At 44.8% G+C, this 20,688-nt stretch overlaps 1 protein-coding gene across 3 annotated transcripts in view; it reads left to right on the top strand.

Annotated features, from left to right (window-relative positions):
- Positions 1-1,445: 1,445 nt before the first annotated feature.
- PLCL2 (phospholipase C like 2) overlaps positions 1,446-20,688 on the top strand; it is a 209,731-nt gene continuing 190,488 nt past the window's right edge. Inside the window, exons 1-2 of one of the 3 annotated variants that reach the window (XM_082625790.1) lie at positions 1,446-1,525; positions 2,391-2,941. In XM_082625790.1, coding sequence (XP_082481916.1) covers positions 2,612-2,941 — 330 coding nt within the window. In that variant the 5' untranslated portion in view covers positions 1,446-1,525; positions 2,391-2,611. Of the gene's footprint in view, positions 1,526-1,661; positions 2,028-2,188; positions 2,206-2,390; positions 2,942-20,688 lie in introns of those variants that run through there. The other 2 variants (XM_082625789.1, XM_082625791.1) reach the window with 2 other exon arrangements.

The raw sequence follows: 20,688 nt of genomic DNA, 5'->3' as shown, positions 1-20,688 counted from the left end.
CACAGGCCTTGGGCTTCTGGCATCGTTAGTCACAGGTCTGCCAAGATGCTTTGGGAAACATTTTAATTTAAATGCCAAGTGTATTTCAACGAAGACTCCCTGGTTTGACCTGTTGGGAGTCCAGAGGGAGATGGATAGGTGCTCATTTTGGAAAGCATTAGGAGGATTAGATGCTGGTTTTATAAAAAAGCATCCTGGAGGTTTAAATCTCTATATGTCCCCACTCACCCTAGGAAACTCATGGTACAAGCTGCAGGATATATGACTCTCATAGCATATTACTAGTGATTGGTAAATGCAGGAAAAGGCAGAAATATCTCCAGGCGTTTATTAAAATATCAAAATTAGAGGACTTTAAGGATAAAGGCCTAGCATTCTACCTTTCCTCCCCACAGCATAGTCACTGGCTACTATGACTATAAATTTGATAAGGCCTGATTTGAATTATTTGAATATATTTTCCTGCAAAACTATCACAAGACAGAAAAAAAATTTAACCAAACTAGAAAAAGAAAGGAAGAAAGAAAGAAAAGGAAGGAAGGAAGGAAGGGAGGGAGGGAGGGAGGGAGGAAGGGAGAGAAAGGAAGGAAGGAAGAAAGAAGGAGGGATGGGACTGAATAAAATATTAGAACATTGTTGTCCATCGCTGTGAAAATATGTCTGTTAGCGTGTAGGCCCAGGTTGGCAAGAGATGGATAAAAGCTTGTCTGGTGGGTTACAAAAACATGAATCCAGAGATCAGAAGAATTAAAACACCCCGAGAATAACACAAAGGTATTTGAAGTTGCTTCAGAGGCAAGGGCAGGTATGTATATGTATGTAAAGCTCGTTTCCTCTGAGGCTTCTTGGCAGTTTGCTACAACATCATGCTGATGAAAGCGGGGTCTTTAAGTTCACCCCCCGCCCCCCAGCGGACTGTCAGTTTTTCCTTCGCGCCCTGCGGGAAGCGCATTCCCGGAAAGGGAAACACACTAGTTGGAGAAGAGCTGGGGTGTTAGAGAAGGGCTGGAAGCTGGAGCCAGGGAGCCTGGGATGGAGAGGTGGGTGGGGCCAGGCTGGGTGCGGCCTCGGGTACCAACATGCGGAGATGGGGCCACGTCTGGCTCCAAGGGTGGAGAGCCAGGGAAGGTATTTGCTCGGGGGAGCGACATGATCAGGGTTTTTAGGCTGGTCACTCTACCTGAAGCATTGGGGGAGGGAGGGAGGAGGAAGGAGGAAGAACCAGAGGGACCGGCTGCAGTGATCCAAGTAGGATCCTGCCCCAAAAGATGAGCCTGACCTAGGGCGCGGTCTGCAAAGGGCTGGACAGGCTGGCGGCGGGACACTGGCGGAAGGACACTGGGAGGGAGGGACGATGGTGATAAATCCCTGGAGGACGACTCAGAGGGCTTAGAACTGGCTCCAACGAGGTCCTCTGCTTCTCACCTCTCGCCGCCCTTCTCCCACCGCCCCAGCATCCTTGCAACTAGTTGAATCAATTCACAGATTCACAGTTCAGGAGCCCAAAGGAACGGAAATAGCTTCTGTATGTGAAGTGGGTCTGACCCACGAGAAGAGCCCAGAGGGGAACGTCCGGAGGGCCTCCTCCGGAGCTGGGCGGGAGCGGAACGAGTCCCGCGCGCGGGGCGGGGTAGGATGGGGCGCAGCGGCGGAGCCCAGAGCCCGGGACCATCGTGCGGCCCGCGGCCTGCGCTGTCTTTGCTCCTCAGGGCGCCGGCGGGTGACTGGAAGTTGCCAAATCTCTAGGGAGGCGGTGAGCCTCCCGGAACCCGCGGCCGCCGCCCGTCGCCGTCCGCTGGGCAGCGAGGTTCCTGTGTCCCCGATGAGCCGGCCCAGCGGGAGCAGCAGCGACGGCGGCGACCACGAGCGGGAGCCGGGTGGCCCGCGGCGGCAGGGGAGGGTCCCGGCGGCCTGTAGGGGGCAGTGCCGAGCCCGGGAGGAGACGGCGGCGGCGGGGTGGGCGAGTCCCGGCCGCCCTGCCCTCCGTGCGCTTACCCGGCGCCGCCGGCTTCGGCGGGGACCCGGGGGTACGTGGCGGGCCCGGCGCGCGACAGCCCCTGGGGACTTGGGATCCGGGGAGACCCCGGCGTCGCCACCCGCCCGCCCGGGGCCGCGAGAGCCTCGGGAGGCGCCTCCGCGTGGCCGGGGAGCGTCTGGGCGCCCGCCGCTTCCCCGAGCCCGAGTGGGACGCCCGGTGCCCGCGCGGTGGGTGCCCTGAGCCCCGCGGTAGGCGCCCCGTTCCCCCGGGGAGGGCGCCCCGTTCCGGCGCCCCCGGCCGCGCGGTATTTGTGGCGCCCGCGGCGGCGCGTGTGCCGGGCGTGTTTCCCTCCCGGGTGCCGGGCCCCGGGCCCCGCCGCCGCGCTGATTGTGTCTCTCTTCTCCCCCTGCAGGAATCTTCCGAGAATCCTGCTGCCGCGACTCTAACCGTGAGCGAGGCGAGCTCGAAACCAACAGCACATCTAAATTAAAAAAAAAAAAAAAAAAAAAAAGGCGGAAGAAGCGGCCGAGGCGGCGGCGGGAGGAGGAGAGGAGGAGGGGCCGCGCGGCCCGAGGCGGCGGGGACGCGGGGACGCGGGGACGCGGCTTTGTGCTGGCGGGTCGCGGGGCGCCCATGGCGGAGTGCGGCCGGGGGGGCGCCGCCGGCGGGGCCCTGCCCACCTCCCCGGGCCCGGTCCTCGCGGCCAAGGGCGCCCTGAGAGCCGGGGCCGGGGAAGGCGGCGGCGGCGGCGGAGGGCGCCTCGGCCACGGGCGGGCGCGCTATGACAGCGCCGGGGTTTCCAACGGAGACTGCAGCGTCGGCGTGTCCGCGGACGAAGCCCAGGCCAGCCCCGCCAGGGGCCCCCGCGGCGCCGCGCTCGCCCCGACCCCAGTCCCGGCCGCCTGCCCCCTCCCCCGGGAGAGCAAGCCGGGCGGCCTGCCCCGCCGGAGCAGCATCATCAAGGTAGGTGGGCGAGGGGCACCCGTCGCCCGCCCCCCGCCGTCCGCGGGGGCTCTTTCCGCGAGAGGGGAGTAGTGGTGGCAGGAGGGGGGTGTACGAGGAGCCCCCTGCTAACGGGAACCAGGGGTGCGCTGGTGCTTGGTGTGGTTGAGCGGGGATTGGGTGCATATGGCATTTGGGAAGAATGGAGAGGTGGTCCTGAATGTGCAGGGAGCTGTGCTCAGGCATCCCCCGCGGAACTTAGGGATGTCCTCTCCCAGGATTGGCCTGGAATGATGGCCTGTACCTGCTTGGCAGGGCACGCTCTCCTGTGGTAGCCTCGGCTGGTAACAGACTCCCTGCAAGGTTTCCATTGTATGTTAAAAACAGTTATCATGTGAAAGCATGTTCTTAAAAATCCCAGGCAGTGAACAGAGATTATTTAATAGGTTTCTTCTCATCGCTCTATAGTTGCCTCTTGCAAACGGTTGGACTCAGAGGGTGCAAAAAATCCCAGGTCACTCAACCTCACGGAGAAATGGAGTAGGTTTCTGAGCATAAATGCCCATTTCGGCTTTCTTAGGGTCAGAGGCGCTGAGAGGTTACAGTCCTGCACGGTTTAATCTTTTCCTTGCTGCAGTAGGCAGGCCTCCAGCTCTGTGGAAGTTCTTTTGGGCAGTTTGCTTGGTTTTGCTATCTTTTGCCTGGGGTTATTTAGCAAAAGGAAGTCAGCGATTGTTTTGTGCATTTTAAACTCCAGGAGTAATGTAAGGAACTCCTGAGTTTGTGGTGATTTCGTTCTAATATTACATTTTGGTCTGCAGTGCAAACATATTTCTCCTGACATGAAGTGGAAAAAAAAGTTGATGAGCTAAGAAGAGCAGAGCCTTAGGAAGGGCTAGCTCTTTCTGCTCAAGTTTGGAGCAAATAGAAAATGTTGCTGTCTGAAGGCTGAGAGGTCACCAGGACAGTGAGCATCAAAGCACCCTGACACGGCTGTCCCCACCTTCCTGTGGCAGATCATCAGCGGGAGAGGGAGAACAGAAAGGGCCACAGTGAAGAGAATTGGCAATGGTGGTATTTGAAATTTAATTGGACCTACAGAAACCTTCTGAGTAGCATGTAGTGTCTGATGGTATTATCAGCCTCTGCAGTTACCTAGTGAAATATACAACCTTGCTACTGTATGTAACAGGCAATTGTGAAACTGCTTTTCGCTTTGTCATCTGTTGGCCCGGTTTATGTCTGAGCAAGGGCACAGTTGGAGGGCTTAAAGATCAAGTGTATTAACTATCTGCAGCAGGCGTTTAGAGTTTAACTAAGGAAAGCAAAAGAGGTTTTTGCTGCATACCTACCTAGCTTTCAGTGACTTAACGTTTTCTTCTACTCTGTCGCTTATGTTGCCATGGAAGTTGCTTTCAACCGTGCGTGGTACTCAGTGCCCACTGACAGAGTTATGTGTCATAACTGTTTTTATTGGTTACTAGATATTTGTGGTGATTTTGCACTGCAGTGTTAATGAAATCTGACGGAAAAATTCCAGAGAAGATACAAGCTGACCACGTTTTAACTCCTCTCCCTCAATTTTTTTGAAGGGCCTGTCCTTGCACTTAAAAAAAAAAAATTCAGATTTAATTGTTGTCTACATGTGGTTCACAGTGTAACTTATTTAATTACAACAGCATCTGTTTTAATTTTGCATTCATGGGAGGTTAGGAAGAAGGATAGTTTGCCAACATTTCTGACATGTGGAATTGAGAACTTGTTGGTAGATATCATTTCTTCATTGAAGATGCTAGAAGCACATGGGGAAATGATTAATAATTCAGAAATCACTGGAATTTTGAAACTTTCCCAGATATCTTTGTCACTTTTCTTCTTTCTAATGAAGGCAGTTGGTTCCTTGTTTGCAGTTGTATCCCTAGATATACATTGTGAGGAATGTAGTAGGGGTTCAGTAGGTTGCTTCCTGAATGAATGGACAAATGATAAGAAAGTACATATTTTCTCTAAGTTCTTTTAATTTTTAAAAATGGCTCATTGGGATTTACCAGTCTCATATCTTATTTATTGTCTTGTATCTCCTAAGATGACTTGACTCCTTTTTCTTGCCTTTATTTTCAATGTGCATTTCCTTAATCACCCTTTAAAACTATGGAAATAGTGTTGAAAGTTGATCAAGCCTGGATTTTAGGGAAGGAGTATGCTATATTTAAATAGGTAATTACTTGGTATTTACTCCCTTTTAGTTGGCGTCTTGAGGGATCAAGATTTTAGAAATTTAGTGTGGCATTTTCTAAAGACATGACATTTTCTAAAGACAAGACATTTTCTAAAGCATCAAGTTAATAACGTAATAGAATAAAGAGATCTTTAACTTTAATACCAACTTTCATAAAGCAGCAAATAGTGCACAGTTATTTTTGTCACACGAATGGCAGAATTACATTTCACTTTTGTTAAAATATAATAAACAGCTTAGCAGGAGCCCATGTGAAAAAGCAGTGGTGACATCTTTCTTTGGTTTCTTTTGAATAAAGGGATGAATGCAGTCAGGTGATGGAAGGGGAGAGGCGGGAATAGATTAGTGAGCGTGGTGATGGGGGACTTGAGGGCATGGCATGGAGAGTGCGTGCTCACTAAGGATCAGAGGCTGCTGTTCATGGGTTGCATTAGTTGCAGTGTCCGGCTGTGTCTGTTTCCTAGTTCATTACAGTCTTGACCTTCCTCTTAGGTGGGGATCCCCAAATCAGAGAGAGAAATAACAGCAGAAATGGGATAAACAGTGGGCAAAGAAAGGGGACTATTGCTGAGGTGCAGGACGTGCAGAAATCCACTGTAGGCTGACTGGAATGATATTCCTTATTTAAAATTATTTCTTTGGAATCCATCTGTTTTGTAAATGTGGTGTTGAGTAAGAAATTGTAAATTGTAAAACTACATTTTCTGCCAAAATAGATGCACAGATCCATACTAAAAGAGCTCCTTGGTTATGGTAAGAGTGTCGATGGAAATTCAGGGTGAGCAGCCTGGTAGGACCTTTCTAAGTACCTTGAGAAGAAAAATAAATCATGGAACTCATCACCAGACTTTTCTACTTTTCCTTAGCTTGTTGAAAATAGGGTTACACTTTTTAGCTTATTCTCAAAGGCCTATTAGTAGATTTTTAGGGGAGAAGCCATTATGTTTGTCATCTTTAGTAATCTAGTAAACGAAAACGTCACTTTCATTTTCTCTTTCCATATTTCATTTCATCACACCATTCAATACTGTCCATGCTTTATTTTGAAACAGTTAATTTGGTTAGCTGTTCAGATGGCATTCATTTTTTACAAATAGCTCCATCCTTTAATTCAGGAGCTTGGTCTAAAAATATTAAGTAACATTTTAAGCCTTAGATTTCTTTTTAAGTTTTGAAATAAATGAAGTTAAAATGTCTATTAGTTTGAATGGTTTACTTTAGTCAAAGCTAATTAAATATTTTGGATGGTACATTAAGAGAGGTGATTTAATTTGCATAAAATAAAACTCACTCCTATTGGTGTCTAGTTCTATGGAATTTGACAAACACATGTAAGTCATGTAACCACTACCACAACCAAGATCTAGAACAATTCTATCATCTCAAAAAATTCTCCAAGTCTCTTTGCAGCCTTCCCTACCCCCTATCCCCAGACCATAACAACTATTGATTTGGGTATTTAAAAAAAATAAGTTGGAAGTATAGCCATTATACTATTTTGGTATTTAAAAGTAATGACAGCAGCCACTGTTTATCAAGCACTTACTATGTGCAAAACACATGAAAAGTGTTTAACTTGATTCTGTGACCTGGTCTTGCATCAACCATGGAGGCTGAAGAAAACCCCAAGCTCAGAGGGGTTAACTGCTTGTCCAGGGTGCCGGAGCTGGTTGTTGTACCCTGCTTGGGCACCCCACTGACCCCCACACTACACTGGCAGTGTTAATTTTTTTGTATACTTAAGGAAGCATTGGTGGTTTGGAACACCAGATTTGGTTTTCCCCTTTAAATATAGGGGATACTGAAGGGAAAAAAAGAATCCCAATTTCTTCTGGCAGAAGAAGTTGGCAGATAATATGGCCAGGCAGCTGTCTAGTCACCTGTTATGGCTGCCTGACCAGAGACTCTGGCTTCACTGGGACCAAAGGTTTGACCTTTGTGGCAGCCCTCAGTTTTCTTAATATCACTGTTGTCCTTATTATAGTATCACGGTGTGTAGGGGAAATGCTTTTACTAACTTTCCGCCGACATAGATTCCCTATGTCTTGATGCTGAGCACCGCATCATGGGGAACTAGCAGGCTTTTCACATCTATTATGCATATTTAAACAAAATAATTAAAATGTACATTATGGTGTAAATAAAGTAGACTCTTTGCAGGCCAAAGCTGGGCTGTATTTATCAGTTCTGCACAGAAAGCAAGCGCTCAATAACCATTTTCTGAATTTTATCTTAAGACTAATAACTGCATTTGACCTTAGACTTTTTTTTCTGAATGGGGGCTCGGGGGAGACAGCTGTACACCCAGCAAACCTGTGGGCATATCATGGATATTCAACCAACAGTAACTGGATCACAGGGTGAATTTGTCTGGTTAAACAAGCAGCCTTGGTCATTTAGGTCAGAAAACTCTGGTAGCCAATCAGCAAGTCTCCACTTGGCTTTGTACTGATGCATGTGAGGGAGTCCAGGCTTGATAACTGCTGCAAGGCGGGCGCAGGGCCGTGGGTCTCAGCCACTCAGAGAGCTTTCGTCACACTTCGAGTTCAGTTTCAGAAGTCATTAGGGGGTGTTCATTTTCAGACCCTAAAAATTACTTACCCCTTTTGCTTCTTCCCGTCCCTGTCTTCCAACCTCCCCTCCAAACAGTTATGCTTGACTTGTGGTGCTTTTCACCAGGTCCAAATAGACAACTGACAGGAAATTGTTTATTATTATTTTTTAACTTGCCTATCTTGGCCTCTTGAGTTAGTTTCTTAGAATGCTGTCTCCCAGAATCTGTTCAGTTCCTTTTATAGTTCTGTGTGCTCTGTAAGGGGTCTAAACGAGACTGTTCTTTTTTGCTTTTGCTTTTCTTTTTTTAATGCTTAAGTTCCCCATGCCTCAGAACTCAACAAAATAGGGCAGTGCTATCTGCAGCCTAAATGCAGGTATAAATGAATTGTGAATATTCACGTTTTCCCTTCAGACTCTATTTTATACATGTGTTCAAAAACAGATGCTCTGTTTTAATGCTAAATTTTGTCTGTCATTACTTGCTTGTCTACCAGACCTCCAGATTACTTTTTATTTCAAATTAATGGATTCTGTAGTACAGGGGATATTCATGTATTTTTACCAGTGGGCCACAGGATCCAAAACTGTGCAAGCTGCCTGGCCAGCTTTTTTCTGCTGTTGATAATGGTGAATCGAGAGGGTCGTACCCAGCATGGGTGTTAGTAGTGACTCAGACAAGTCGGAACCCCCAGGGGGGTTTCAGTGGGACCTTTGTTCCTTATGGCAGAATAATCCCATAGCTTTAGGGGGCTCAGAGCATATAATGACTTACATTGAGCGTTAGCAACAATTGTGTGAGTGGGCCAGTCTGCTGGCAGGACGCCTGGCACCTACCTGTCTCCGAAGGGCAGAGGAGGGCAGGTGGGAGGCCCTGCTGGCCGCGAGTGCTTGGTCACGTGGCAGGGGATTAGGTAAAACTTGTTCTAGGTAGTAATCTCAGCTGGGCTGTACAGGCAGACCACCTTTTATTGTGGTTCGCTTTATTGCGCTTCACAGATAGTGCGCTTTTTACAAGTTGAAGGTCTCTGGCAACCCCGCATCGAGCAAGTCTCTTGGTGCCATTTTTCCAACCGCATTTGCTCACTTCGTGTCTCTGTGTCAGACTTTGGTAATTCTCGCAGTATTTCAAAATATTTCCTTGTTGTTACGTCTGTGATGGTGACCTGTGATCAGGGATCTTTAATGTTACTATTGTAATCATTTAGGGGCACCACGAACCGTGCCCATGTCAGGCGGCGAACTTAATTGATACATTTTGTTTATGTTCTGACTGCTGTCACCCCCTTGTTGCCTGAGACACAACAGTGTTGAAATTTGGCCAGTTAATAGCCCTGCAATGGCCTCTAAGTGTTCGAGTGAAAGGAAGAGTCACACATCTCTCATTTTATTTTATTTTTTCTCATTTTAAGTCAAAAGCTAGAAATGATTAAGCTTAGTGAGGAAGGCATGTCGAAAGCCCAGATAGGCCAAAAGCTAGGTCTCTTGTGCCAAACAGTTAGCCAAGTTCTGGATGCAAAGGAAAAGTTCTTGAAGGAAATTAAAAGTGCTGCCCCAGTGAACACACCAATGGTAAGAAAGCGAAGCAGCCTTATTGCTGATATGGAGAAAGTCTGAGTGGTCTGGAGAGACGATCAGACCAGCCACCACATTCCCTTAAACCAAAGCCTAGTCCAGAGCAAGACCTTAACTCTCTTCAGTTCTGTGAAGGCTGAGAGAGGCGAGGAAGCTGCAGAAGAAAAGTTCGAAGCTTAGCAGAGGTTGGTTCATGAGGTTTAAGGCAAGAAGCCATCTCTGTGACATAAGAGTGCAAGGTGAAGCAGTGAGTCCTGATGTAGAAGCTACAGCAAGTTATCCAGAAGATCTAGGTAAGGTAATTCATGAAGATGGCTACACTAAACAGCAGATTTTCAATGTGGATGAAACAGCCTTCTATTGGAAGAAGATGCCATCTAGGACTTTCATAGCTAGAGAGGAGAAGTCAATGCCTGGCTTCAAAGCTTCAAACGACAGGCTAACTCTCTTGTTAGAGGCTAATGCAGCTGGTGACTTGAAGTTGAAGTCAGCGCTCATTTACCATTCTGAAAATCCTAGGACCCTTAAGAATTATGCTGAATCTACTCTGCCTGTGCTCTGTAAATGGAACGACAAAGCTTGGATGACGGCACATCTGCTTGCAACATGGTTTACTGAATATTTTAAGCCCACTGTTGAGACCAATTGCTCAGAAAAAGAAGATTCCTTTCAAAATATGACTGCTCATTGACAATGGACCTGGTCACCCAAGGACTCTGAGGGAGATGCACAACGAGATACATGTTGTTTTCATGCCTGCCAACACAACATCCATTCTGCAGCCCATGGACCAAGGTATAATTTTGACTTTCAAGCCTTATTATTTAAGAAATATATTTCGTAAGGCTATATAGATGCCATAGTGATCCCACTGATGGGTCTGGGCAGACTCAATTGAAAACCTTCTGGAAAGGATTCACCATTCTAGATGCCATGAAGAACATTCATGATTCATGGGAAGAGGTCAAAATATCAATGTTAACAGAAGTCTGGAAGAAGTTGATTCCAAACCTCATGGATGTCTTTGAGGGGTTCAAGACTCCAGTGGAGGAAGTAATTGCAGATGTGGTGGAAACAGCAAGAGAATGAGAATTAGACACAGTGCCTGAAAATGTGGCTGCATTGCTGCAATCCCATGATAAAACTTGAATGGATGAGGAGTTGCTTCTTATGGATGAGCAGAGAAAGTGGTTTCCTGAGATGGAAACTACTCCTGGTGAAGACGCTGTGAAGCTTGTTGAAATGACAAAGGATTCAGAATATTACATAATCTTAGTTGATAAAGCAGTGGCAGGCTTTGAGAGGATTGACTTCAATTTTGAAAGAAGTTCTACTGTGGGTAAAATGCTGTCAAATAGCACTGCATGCTACAGAGAAATCATTCTTGAAAGGAAGAGTCAGTTGGTGGGGCAGACTTCATCGCTGGCTTATTTTAAGAAACTGCCAGTCACCCCCGCCCTCAGCAGCCACCACCCTGATCGGTCGGCAGCCATCAACATCGAGGCGAGATCCTCCACCAGCAAGAAGATTACAACTCACTGAAGGCTCAGATGATGGTTAGCTTTTTCTTCTTCAACCAATAAAGTATTTTAAAATGAAGGTATGTATATTGCTTTTTTAGGCACAATGCTTTTGCCCACTTAGTAGACTACAGTATATTATAGACACAACTTTTATATGCACTGGGGGCCACAAAATTCGTGTGATTCTCTTTATCGCGATATTTGCTTCATCGAGGCAGTCTAGAACAAACCTACAGTATCTCTGAGGTGTGCCTGTACGGTGGGGTCTTGGTCTGTCCTCAGGACACACGTTGCATGTCTGGATTATTCAGGGGGAAGAATACTGGTGGGAAAACTAGAGGATGTGAAGTTCGGTGCTTGGATCAGATTCTGGCTCCCTCTCTTCCTTTCCTCTTGACCTTGGGCAAGATATTTAAGTCTGTGTGTCTAGTTAACCCATCTCTAAAACAGACATAATGAAATCTCCCTCATAACATTGTCTTGGAGATTAAATGAGATGATGTGTGTGGAATATTCAGAACAGCGTGTGGCCTGTAGTAAATACTCAATAAGCAGTCCCTAGTATGTTTAGTTTCTCTCATTTAGAGTTGATCCTGAGATGAGCAAACTCATTTAGCTTCATTTGAATTGGAGATCACTAACACTGCCATCCCCATTTTGAAAGTCTTATCTTTTGAGACAGAAAGAATGTACCCAGATAAGTTTCTCAGACTTCTTCTGAAGATGCTTCATGAATGATTTTTGTTCTGGTGCCTTTCTCAATCTGATGCGTCAGTACAACTGAGCTCATATCTTAATAGCCCCACTTCAGTAATCGGAGGGCACTGGACATTAGTTTTATTGCACCAAGCACCCATATGTCTTGGTTTGCCCAGCACAGTCCGGATTTACCCTGGACAAAACCAGGGTTTTGTCCTCTCTGCTCTCCTTTGATGGATTTCAGAGCTTTTCAGGAGGGAATCATTTCCCATTTTTGTTTCTTTTTAACAAAATTTGATTTACACTTTTTAGGGTCCTGGAGGGTAAAGCAGGTAATAGTAACAATTTGTTTTCAGGTGAATTTTTTTCTGATAGTATTCATCCCTACTATTGTTTTGGAATTGTCAAATAATATAAATTATTTATATTTAATAATTATATAAATTATTATATATAAAATGTTATATAAAGATATTTATATAAATTATATAAATACAATTTATGGAAATTATAAAATTATAGAATATGTTTATGCCTTCAGCACATTACTATGAGTTCAGTATTGAGGTATCTTCTTGGAGTATGCTAAATATACGGATTTGGAAATAGCAGATATTACCACCCCAGAACCCAGGCAGCTGGATTTAAAAGTGATTAATCATGTAGATTCATGGGAGTTTTAGAACGGAAAGAGATCATGCAAAATTCTTTTGTAGTTATAGAGAGGCAAGGCCATACTGATCAGTACATCTAGCTCCTAGCTATGGTTGAGTTCATTTATTTGCATATTAGCCTAGCAGAATTGGAAAAAAAATTGTTATGTAATACTGCAGTATGTGAGTATTAATAGCACAAGATGTGGTCTTCCAAACAGCTATTTTTGAGAATTTGTTTTTTTGGCTATAGATAGCTGCATGGGTACACATGCTACACTTGTGCACGCATGTACTCTGAAGACTCTGTTTATAAATAGTAAAGATTAAGAACAAACCAAATAACATAGTGGTGGTTGGCACGAGTCCTGTCTCGTGAGAGACTGATGGGTAGCAGGTGTCTGCTCTCTAAATTGAAAATGCCCAGGCAGGGGGAGCCTGTTTTTATGAACATTGCTGATGAGGCTTCTGTTGCTCTTGACCAATTAGCGTGGCCACAGAGGGATAAGCGACCTTGTTTGCAGCCACCATTAGAATCACAAGCTGTATGACTCTCTCTACATGGTTTCCTGCTGCTTTTTATTTTTCATCTTCCTTCTAAGCTCTGATATCCTGTGAGCATAAGTAGATGTAATTTTTCCAATAGTTAAAATGGTTTAATGGTTATTCTTGGAGGAAATACAGCAAGTTGCTTAGATTTTTATTGCTATTAATCCATGCTAATAGATTATATTAAATACCAATAGAATCATTCAGAGGTTTTCATATCGGAACTGATAGAATTCCTGATGTAATGTGGGTTTAACGGATGTGTTTGTCTTTGGAGTTTTTGGTGGTTTGTTGAAAGCGATCTATATATTCTTTCAAGGCTTTCTCTGGTTTATGTATATTCCCATAAATGTTTTTTCTATACATTAAAATAGTATCAGAAGTTGAATTGCTATGTCATAGGATATATGTATATTCAGCTTCAGTAAATGTTATCGTGTGCTTTTCCTAACTGACAGAACTAATTGACACACCCACCAGGTTATGTGAGTTCTAGCTGCTCTAAATGCTTCCTAATACTTGGCATTGTCAGTGGTTTTTGTTGGTTTTAAAATGTATCTGTGATGGTTATGTAATGCACTGTGGCTTTTAGGTAGCATTTCCCTGATGATGAATGATGTTGAGCACCTTTTCATGTTTTCTTGGCCATTAGTATATTCTCCTTTGTAAAATGCCTATTCCTATCTTTCGCCCATATAAAAATATTGGGGTTTTTATATTAAAAAAATTAATTTGTGGGACTTCTTTACATTTTCTGGATATGTCTTTTGTGTGATATGTATATTGAAAATTTCTTCTCCTAGTATGTGACTTGTCTTTTCATTGTCTTAAGGGGCACCTCTTAATGAATAATAAGTCTTAGTTTTAGTGAAGTCCAGTTTATCAGCATTTTACTTTATGGTTGTCATTTTTTGTGTCCTGTGTAAGATATTTTAACTTAGCTTGAGACCATGAAGATATTCATTTATTTAACTTCTAGAACCTTTATTTTTCAAATTTAGCTCTGCAGTCTGTCTGGAACTTACTTGTGTGTGTGGTATGAGGTAGAGATCAAGATTTTTCTTTCCATGTAAATATCCAGTTAATTAATCCAGCACCATTTATTTGAAAATACCATTTTTCCCTATTGTACTGCATCAGCCCTTTGTCATATATCAAGTGACTTTATATGTGTGGGTTTGTTCTGAAGTCTATTTTGTTAGATTGGTCTATTTGCCTATTCTTTCGTTCATACTGTCTTTCTTCCTAGGTGTATACCCAACAGATAATTAGTCCATTTGTGTATCAAAAGATATGTACAAGAATGTTTGTAGCAGCATTAACCGTAAGAGCCCCAAACTGGAAACAACCCAAATGCTCATCTTTTAAAATAAGCCTATCACACAATGGAATACTATGAAGAAAAAAGACAGACAGGCAGACAGACAGGAACAACAAAAAGAGCAGATGACTGCTACATGTACCTCTCTAGCCTCTCAAGATAATGTTGAGGGAAAGAAACCAGACACAAAAAGAATGCATATTGTATGATTCCATTCATATAAAGTTCCAAAACAGACAAACTGATTTTTGGTGATAGAAGTCATAATAGTGGTCCCATTTAAGGCTCATGACTGGGAGGGGGGACCCAGGGGCTTCTGGGTGTCACTGATTTTTGGTTGCTGGATCTGAGGGTGGTTCCACTTTGTGAAAATCCATTGAACTGTACACATTCTTGACTTCCAGAGGTATATCATACTTCAATAAATAAGTTGATGATTTACACAATTGTGAAAATAAATCAAAATTAGATACTTACAGGCTGCTTCACTCTGCACTGTTTAGGACACTGCCTTTCATAGTTTGCTGCTGTCTGTCGATCAACATATAAAACACCTTTTTGCTGCAGTGGGGTGCTCACGCCGCAGCGAGGCCTGGTGGAGGCCCAAGCTGTGTGATGGTGTGGAGTGGGGGGTAGGGGAGACGCTGGCTGGAACAGCAGGAGGATGGGATCCTTCCTGGGCTGTGCTGAGAACACATCAGGAGCCGGGCCTGGAAGGAGGGGGTGGGCGGGCTGACACAGTGGTGAAGGGAGTGTTGGTCACTGGCGTCAGCTTACACTCTGTTGTGATCGCTGGGAGTTCTGACGATCGGTTTGGTGTGGTTTTGAGCGTTTTCATCCCTTCCGGTGAGCTCAAAAGATTTACTATTCGAAAGTGTGCTGCTCACACAAAACTTTGAGAACCTCTCCTTTGTGGAGCACCTGTTCTCTGCAAGACGGCTTTCTAGAGGGCACTTTTGGTCTCAAAAGCAGTGAACAAACAGAAACCAGTTATCCAGGTTTGTAGACAAAAGTGAGAGTTTTGTGTTGGCCACTGAAGAGCCATCTACCTGGGGTCCCAGGTGGCCAGCAGAGTTTTGGCTCTGTTGGCATTTATCTTGTCCCATCGAAATGTTCCTTCAGGTGGGGAGAACACCAGCTCTTCAAATGGGTCACACTGGAATTTTTAGGACACTGAATTATCTGGATTCTAAAACATACTAACGTGCAGATCCACTCTAGTCCAATTAAATCAGAATTTCCGGGGTTTTCCTAAAGCATCCTGGGAGATTTTAGGGCACGGTCAGGGTTGAAAATAGCTGAAACCTTTCTCCTATGTTGGGTCTCAGACTGGTCAGCTCTGTTAGATATGACAGAACAAGCAGCCCCAGAATCCTGCAGGTGACAAGCGGTTGGTTGGTGATCCTGTGGCTGGTAGGGCGCAGGGGGTAGGGTGCAACCTTCAGCTGCCTCAGTGGAGCCTCTCCTTCGAGGAGTTGAGTTGCCCTTTTCCCAAGGGGGTATGTAAGACACTGATGGTGCTCCCCTTCCTCAAGTCAGATCTGGAGAAACTGACTTACATGGAAAAATTGTGGTCTGCCCTCTGTGCTAATCATTGTACCTTAAGAATGTATTTTTGATCCAAATAAAGGAGTATGTTGCATAACTACAGGCCCTGGGTTCATTATTTGGGGCCTTAATCTACCTGGATTGATCATCACTGTGCAGCCACTGTATCCTGGTCCATGCCTCACAAGAGAAAAGACCTCTGTGTACCCAGAACATTCTGCATCATGGAAGAAGACCTCTGCAAGAGGAATATTTTTTGAAAGAACTAATTTGACTGAGGCATGAGCACTGTTTCTAGAGAGAGGTGATTGTACATTTCCAACTTTCACCACCGCAGGCGGTGGCGTGTAGTAAAAATGCCGTTTACTCGTGGCAGATTATACGTTGACCCTTGAAGACAGGTGTCTGTTTGTACAGGTAATTTATGCTGGGAGGAAAAGAACAATCTGGTGATGCTTCAGGGCATCCCGTGGTGGTGCGCCAACTGTCGGGGTGGGTGTATCTTGATCTTTGGGTGAATGTCTACTTTCTGAATGCTGTAGCCTTTTCCTCTTGCCACACAGACCCTTGCGGTCAGGAGGAATGACCATTGAACTCCCAGAGCATCTGTAAAATATATTTTGTTGACTGCAGAGCAGTCACGTGAAGACATCAGTGTTGCGGATTCGTGGTCTTCGTGACTTGCTGTGCGCTCTTTCTCCAGGACTTGGCTGCTCTTATCAAGAGACCACCATTATTCACGCTCATCCTTTTAGGCCAATTGTTTTTCTCTTCCACATTAACATGAGTGGATATTCCAGAATAGACGCTTGTGTCCCCCTGTCCTAGCTGGGAAGGCCGAGTCTTTGGAGACCCCGGTCTCTGGAGGCTGGAGGATGCACAGTCTGGCAGCAGAGAAGTGTTCTCGAGGCTTCCTGACTGTGGTTGGGACCCACTTATTCATACATAATTGATACACCTCTAATTGTTGTCTTATTTACTTATTTGTAAATGGGAGGCAGAGCAGAAATGAGCTTTAACATTCTTTGGGGGAGAAAGTCTACAATCTTTCTGTGAAAGTTTAGTACTCCCTAATATTTACCAAGCTAAGAATTGGGGGGGGTTTCCTTTCCTACAGCGTAATTAGCCAGATCTTCTTACCCATCTTCTCCGTTAGGGAAGAAAGTATTGTTGAAGATTATTTTTAATCGTTAAATACCCCTTTTGCCCGCAAGAATACCTGCCATTGATGAATGATACCCTGAGGGGACTAGAAGCAAGAAGGTGAAACAAAGCGAGAGAAATAGGCAAGTAGCCTTGCTGGCTGGCTTCTCACTTAGTGGAGGAGAAGTGTCCTCCCTCTGTGGCAGCGCCCTGACCTCAGTGCGTTTATCTTGCTGGTTGCCAGACGGCAAGGTAAAACAAGGAGGGAGATGGCGTAGGAGATGTCACTGAAATAACAGGCTGCGGTAGAGCTCTGGACCCAGATAGGACTTGGCGACTCTCAGGCCTGCCATTCCTACGAGCACCAGGGGCCGTGGGATCCATGCATCGTGCTCCAAAAGAGTGCTTTCAGCCTTTTCTACACCAGGCTACAGATAGAGAATGATGTAGTTGTACAGCTCAGTTTGAAGAGGTGGCTTGTGGCTACAGGCCCCCACCCAGCTGTGATGAGGCCAGGGAGGGAAGGGGAGGGCTTGCAGGATCAGTATCCTGGCCAGCCCATAATCCACCGGTGGCCCCCGGTGCTCTTCCAGGGCACCCACATTTAGTGGAGGCTGTGCTTTCCAGGCGGTAGAGAGGAGAACAGAGGTGTGAGGAAAGGTACGGTTGGCTCTGGGTGCTCCGCATCCACGGCTGCTGAGGTGATGCCCCCCGTTACACAACTGCAGGGGCTGGCTCACCTCTGTGGTGGACAGGAGCTCGGCCCTGGGACGTGCCATGGAGCTGCAGCCACTGGAGCCACGTGGAGCCCGTGCAGACCGCATCAGTAGACAAGTGTGAGACCTGGACAGGATGGGGCATCTCAAGAGTGAGAGGGACAGTCAAGCATCTGCGTTCACAGCAGGGCCGATGTCGTGTAGAGAGAGGACTGTTAGTCTAGCCTTGGGCTTTTCTCCTATATCCGAACAGAGCCAACCATGGGGTCATGTTTAAAACCAACAACAAAAGAACCTCAAGTAGGCAGGGAGGCTGAACTCCCCGAGTTCCTCTGCAGAAGCTCAAGCCTGAGACGAGGACTCCAGTTCCGGTGCTCAGGGCTCTGTTCTGTGGGGACTGGGAGCTGCAGGTGGGGAGCCCCGGGCTCTCATCTGGAGTTTGTGCCTCCGCCCCATCGTAATGTTAAATGCACCCAGAGGAGTCCGCCTTCTCCTCTTTTGCATGTAAGAGGTACATGAATTCTAGTCTGCCAGATTTCTTAGGTATGCTTTGGGCACCTGGGTCAGTACTTTCTGAGTGACTTTCTGATGTGGTAGGTAAAGGCTGTATAAATCTCGGGAGGATCTGTTTATCTGAATGATTCGGTTGCTGCTAGTTTACTGTTTCAATTCTTTGCGTGAGAAAGATCTGTGCTGTTCCTATAAGTTTACTCATAAATCCATTAAACCACTCACTCTCCATACTAAAAATCCTAATGAGAGACTCTATCCTGTTTTAAAGGTCACATTTAATTTCCCACTTCTCTTATCATCTGTAATATACAATGTTGTTTTCAATACTCCCTGTTCCACCTTATTTGAATATCATGTTTTGGTTTCATATTTTTAATTCGTTTCATTCTGGCTTTGATTTACTTACCATTTCAAGTGGAAATGCATAACCCCAGGCCCTGTGCCTTGTCCCCCAGCCGGGCACTTTTTTTTATTTTTTAGCACTGGGAGCTGGTGGGTTGGCCTGACGGTTTTAGGCATGACCAGGATAGAGCCAGTGAGGTTTTAATCTCAGAGTTGTGAAAGGTTCTATTATGACCTAAGCAGTGACTGTGATACTGAAGAAAATGACCTTCATTTTTTTCTGGACAAAGTAACGATTCAGAGAAGAATTTAGAAAGTCTCTCAATATGATAATAATCATTTAAATACAGTTATTTCTATATTTTTAGTATTTTTCAGTGGATTTGAAAAGACAATACAATTTTTAACTAATGAAATTACAAATTACACTTTATTTTATTTATTCTATTTTCATTCCTACTGAAGACAGAAAATCCAAACTTTAGATCATATTTTGACTTTTAAGAAAATCAGCAAGACTCTTTATATTTCACTGTATTCTCTATAAATTGAAATAAAGCTACATGTTAATCTCCTCATGGCACGATTGTCCTAATGTTTTGAAAGAACTTTAAAACTCCTAGAGCAAGATGTTATGAAAACATAAAACGGTGGTAACAATACTTCATAACCAAAAAAGAAAAAAAAAATCATCTGTGAAAGTTCATGTGTAAGCTAGTAACACCTCACGTTTGCATAGTTCTTTAATCTTCACCAGGCACTTTTTTTTCTTTTTTAACATCTTTAGTGGAGTATAATTGCTTCACAATGGTGTGTTAGTTTCTGCTTTATAACAAAGTGAATCAGTTATACATATATATATGTTCCCATATCTCCTCCCTCTTGCGTCTCCCTCCCATCCTTCCTATCCCACCCCTCTAGGTGGTCACAAAGCACCGAGCTGATCTCCCTGTGCTATGTAGCTGCTTCCCACTAGCTACCTATTTTACATTTGGTAGTGTATATATATGTCCATGCCACTCTCTCACTTCGTCCCAGCTTAGCCTTCCCCCTCCCCGTGTCCTCAAGTCCATTCTCTATGTCTGCGTCTTTATTCCTGTCCTGCCCCTAGGTTCTTCAGAACCATTTTTTTTTTAAGATTCCATATATGTGTGTTAGTATACGGTATTTGTTTTTCTCTTTCTGACTTACTTCACTCTGTATGACAGACTCTAGGTCCATCCACCTCACTACAAATAACTCAATTTCATTTCTTTTTTATGGCTGAGTAATATTCCATCGTATATATGTGCCACATCTTCTTTATCCATTCATCTGTCGATGGACACTTAGGTTGCTTCCATGTCCTGCCTATTGTAAATAGAGCCGCAATGAACATTGTGGTACATGACTCTTTTTGAATTATGGTTTTCTCAGAGTATATGCCCAGTAGTGGGATTGCTGGGTCGTATGGTAGTTCTATTTTTAGTTTTTTAAGGAACCTCCATACTGTTCTCCATAGTGGCTGTATCAGTTTACATTCCCACCAACAGTGCAAGAGGGTTCTCTATTCTCCACACCCTCTCCAGCATTTATTGTTTGTGGGTTTTTTTTTTTGTTTTTGTTTTTTTTTGCGATATGAAGGCCTCTCACTGTTGTGACCTCTCCCGTTGCGGAGCACAGGCTCCGGACGCACAGGCTCAGCAGCCATGGCTCATGGGCCCAGCCGCTCCGCGGCATGTGGGATCTTCCCGGACCGGGGCACGAACCCGCGTCCCGTGCATCGGCAGGCAGACTCTCAACCACTGCGCCACCAGGGAAGTCCCTCATTGTGGTTTTGATTTGCATTTCTCTAATGATTAGTGATGTTGAGCATCCTTTTATATTTTCGTTGGCAATCTGTATGTCTTCTTTGGAGAAATGTCTATTTAGGTCTTCTGCCCATTTTTGGATTGGGTTGTTTGTTTATTTGATGTTGAGCTGCATGAGCTACTTGTAAATTTTGGGGATAAATCCTTTGTTAGTTGCTTCATTTGCAAATATTTTCTCCCATTCTGAGGGTTGTCTTTTCATCTTGTTTATGGTTTCCTTTGCTGTGCAAAAGCTTTGAAGTTTCATTAGGTCCCATTTGTTTATTTTTGTTTTTATTTCCATTTCTCTAGGATGTGGGTCAAAAAGGATCTTGCTGTCATTTATGTCACAGAGTGTTCTGCCTATGTTTTCCTCTAAGAGTTTTTTAGTGTCTGGCCTTACATTTAAGTCTTTAATCCATTTTGAGTTTATTTTTGTGTATAGTGTTAGGGAGTGTTCTAATTTCATTCTTTTACATGTAGCTGTCCAGTTTTCCCAGCACCACTTATTGAAGAGGCTGTCTTTTCTCCATTGTATATTCTTGCCTCCTTTATTAAAGATAAG

This window comes from Mesoplodon mirus (assembly GCF_964341445.2).
Source record: "Mesoplodon mirus genome assembly, chromosome: 6".
Lineage (NCBI taxonomy): Eukaryota > Metazoa > Chordata > Mammalia > Artiodactyla > Ziphiidae > Mesoplodon > Mesoplodon mirus.
This window is presented reverse-complemented; position numbering and strand designations above follow the sequence as displayed.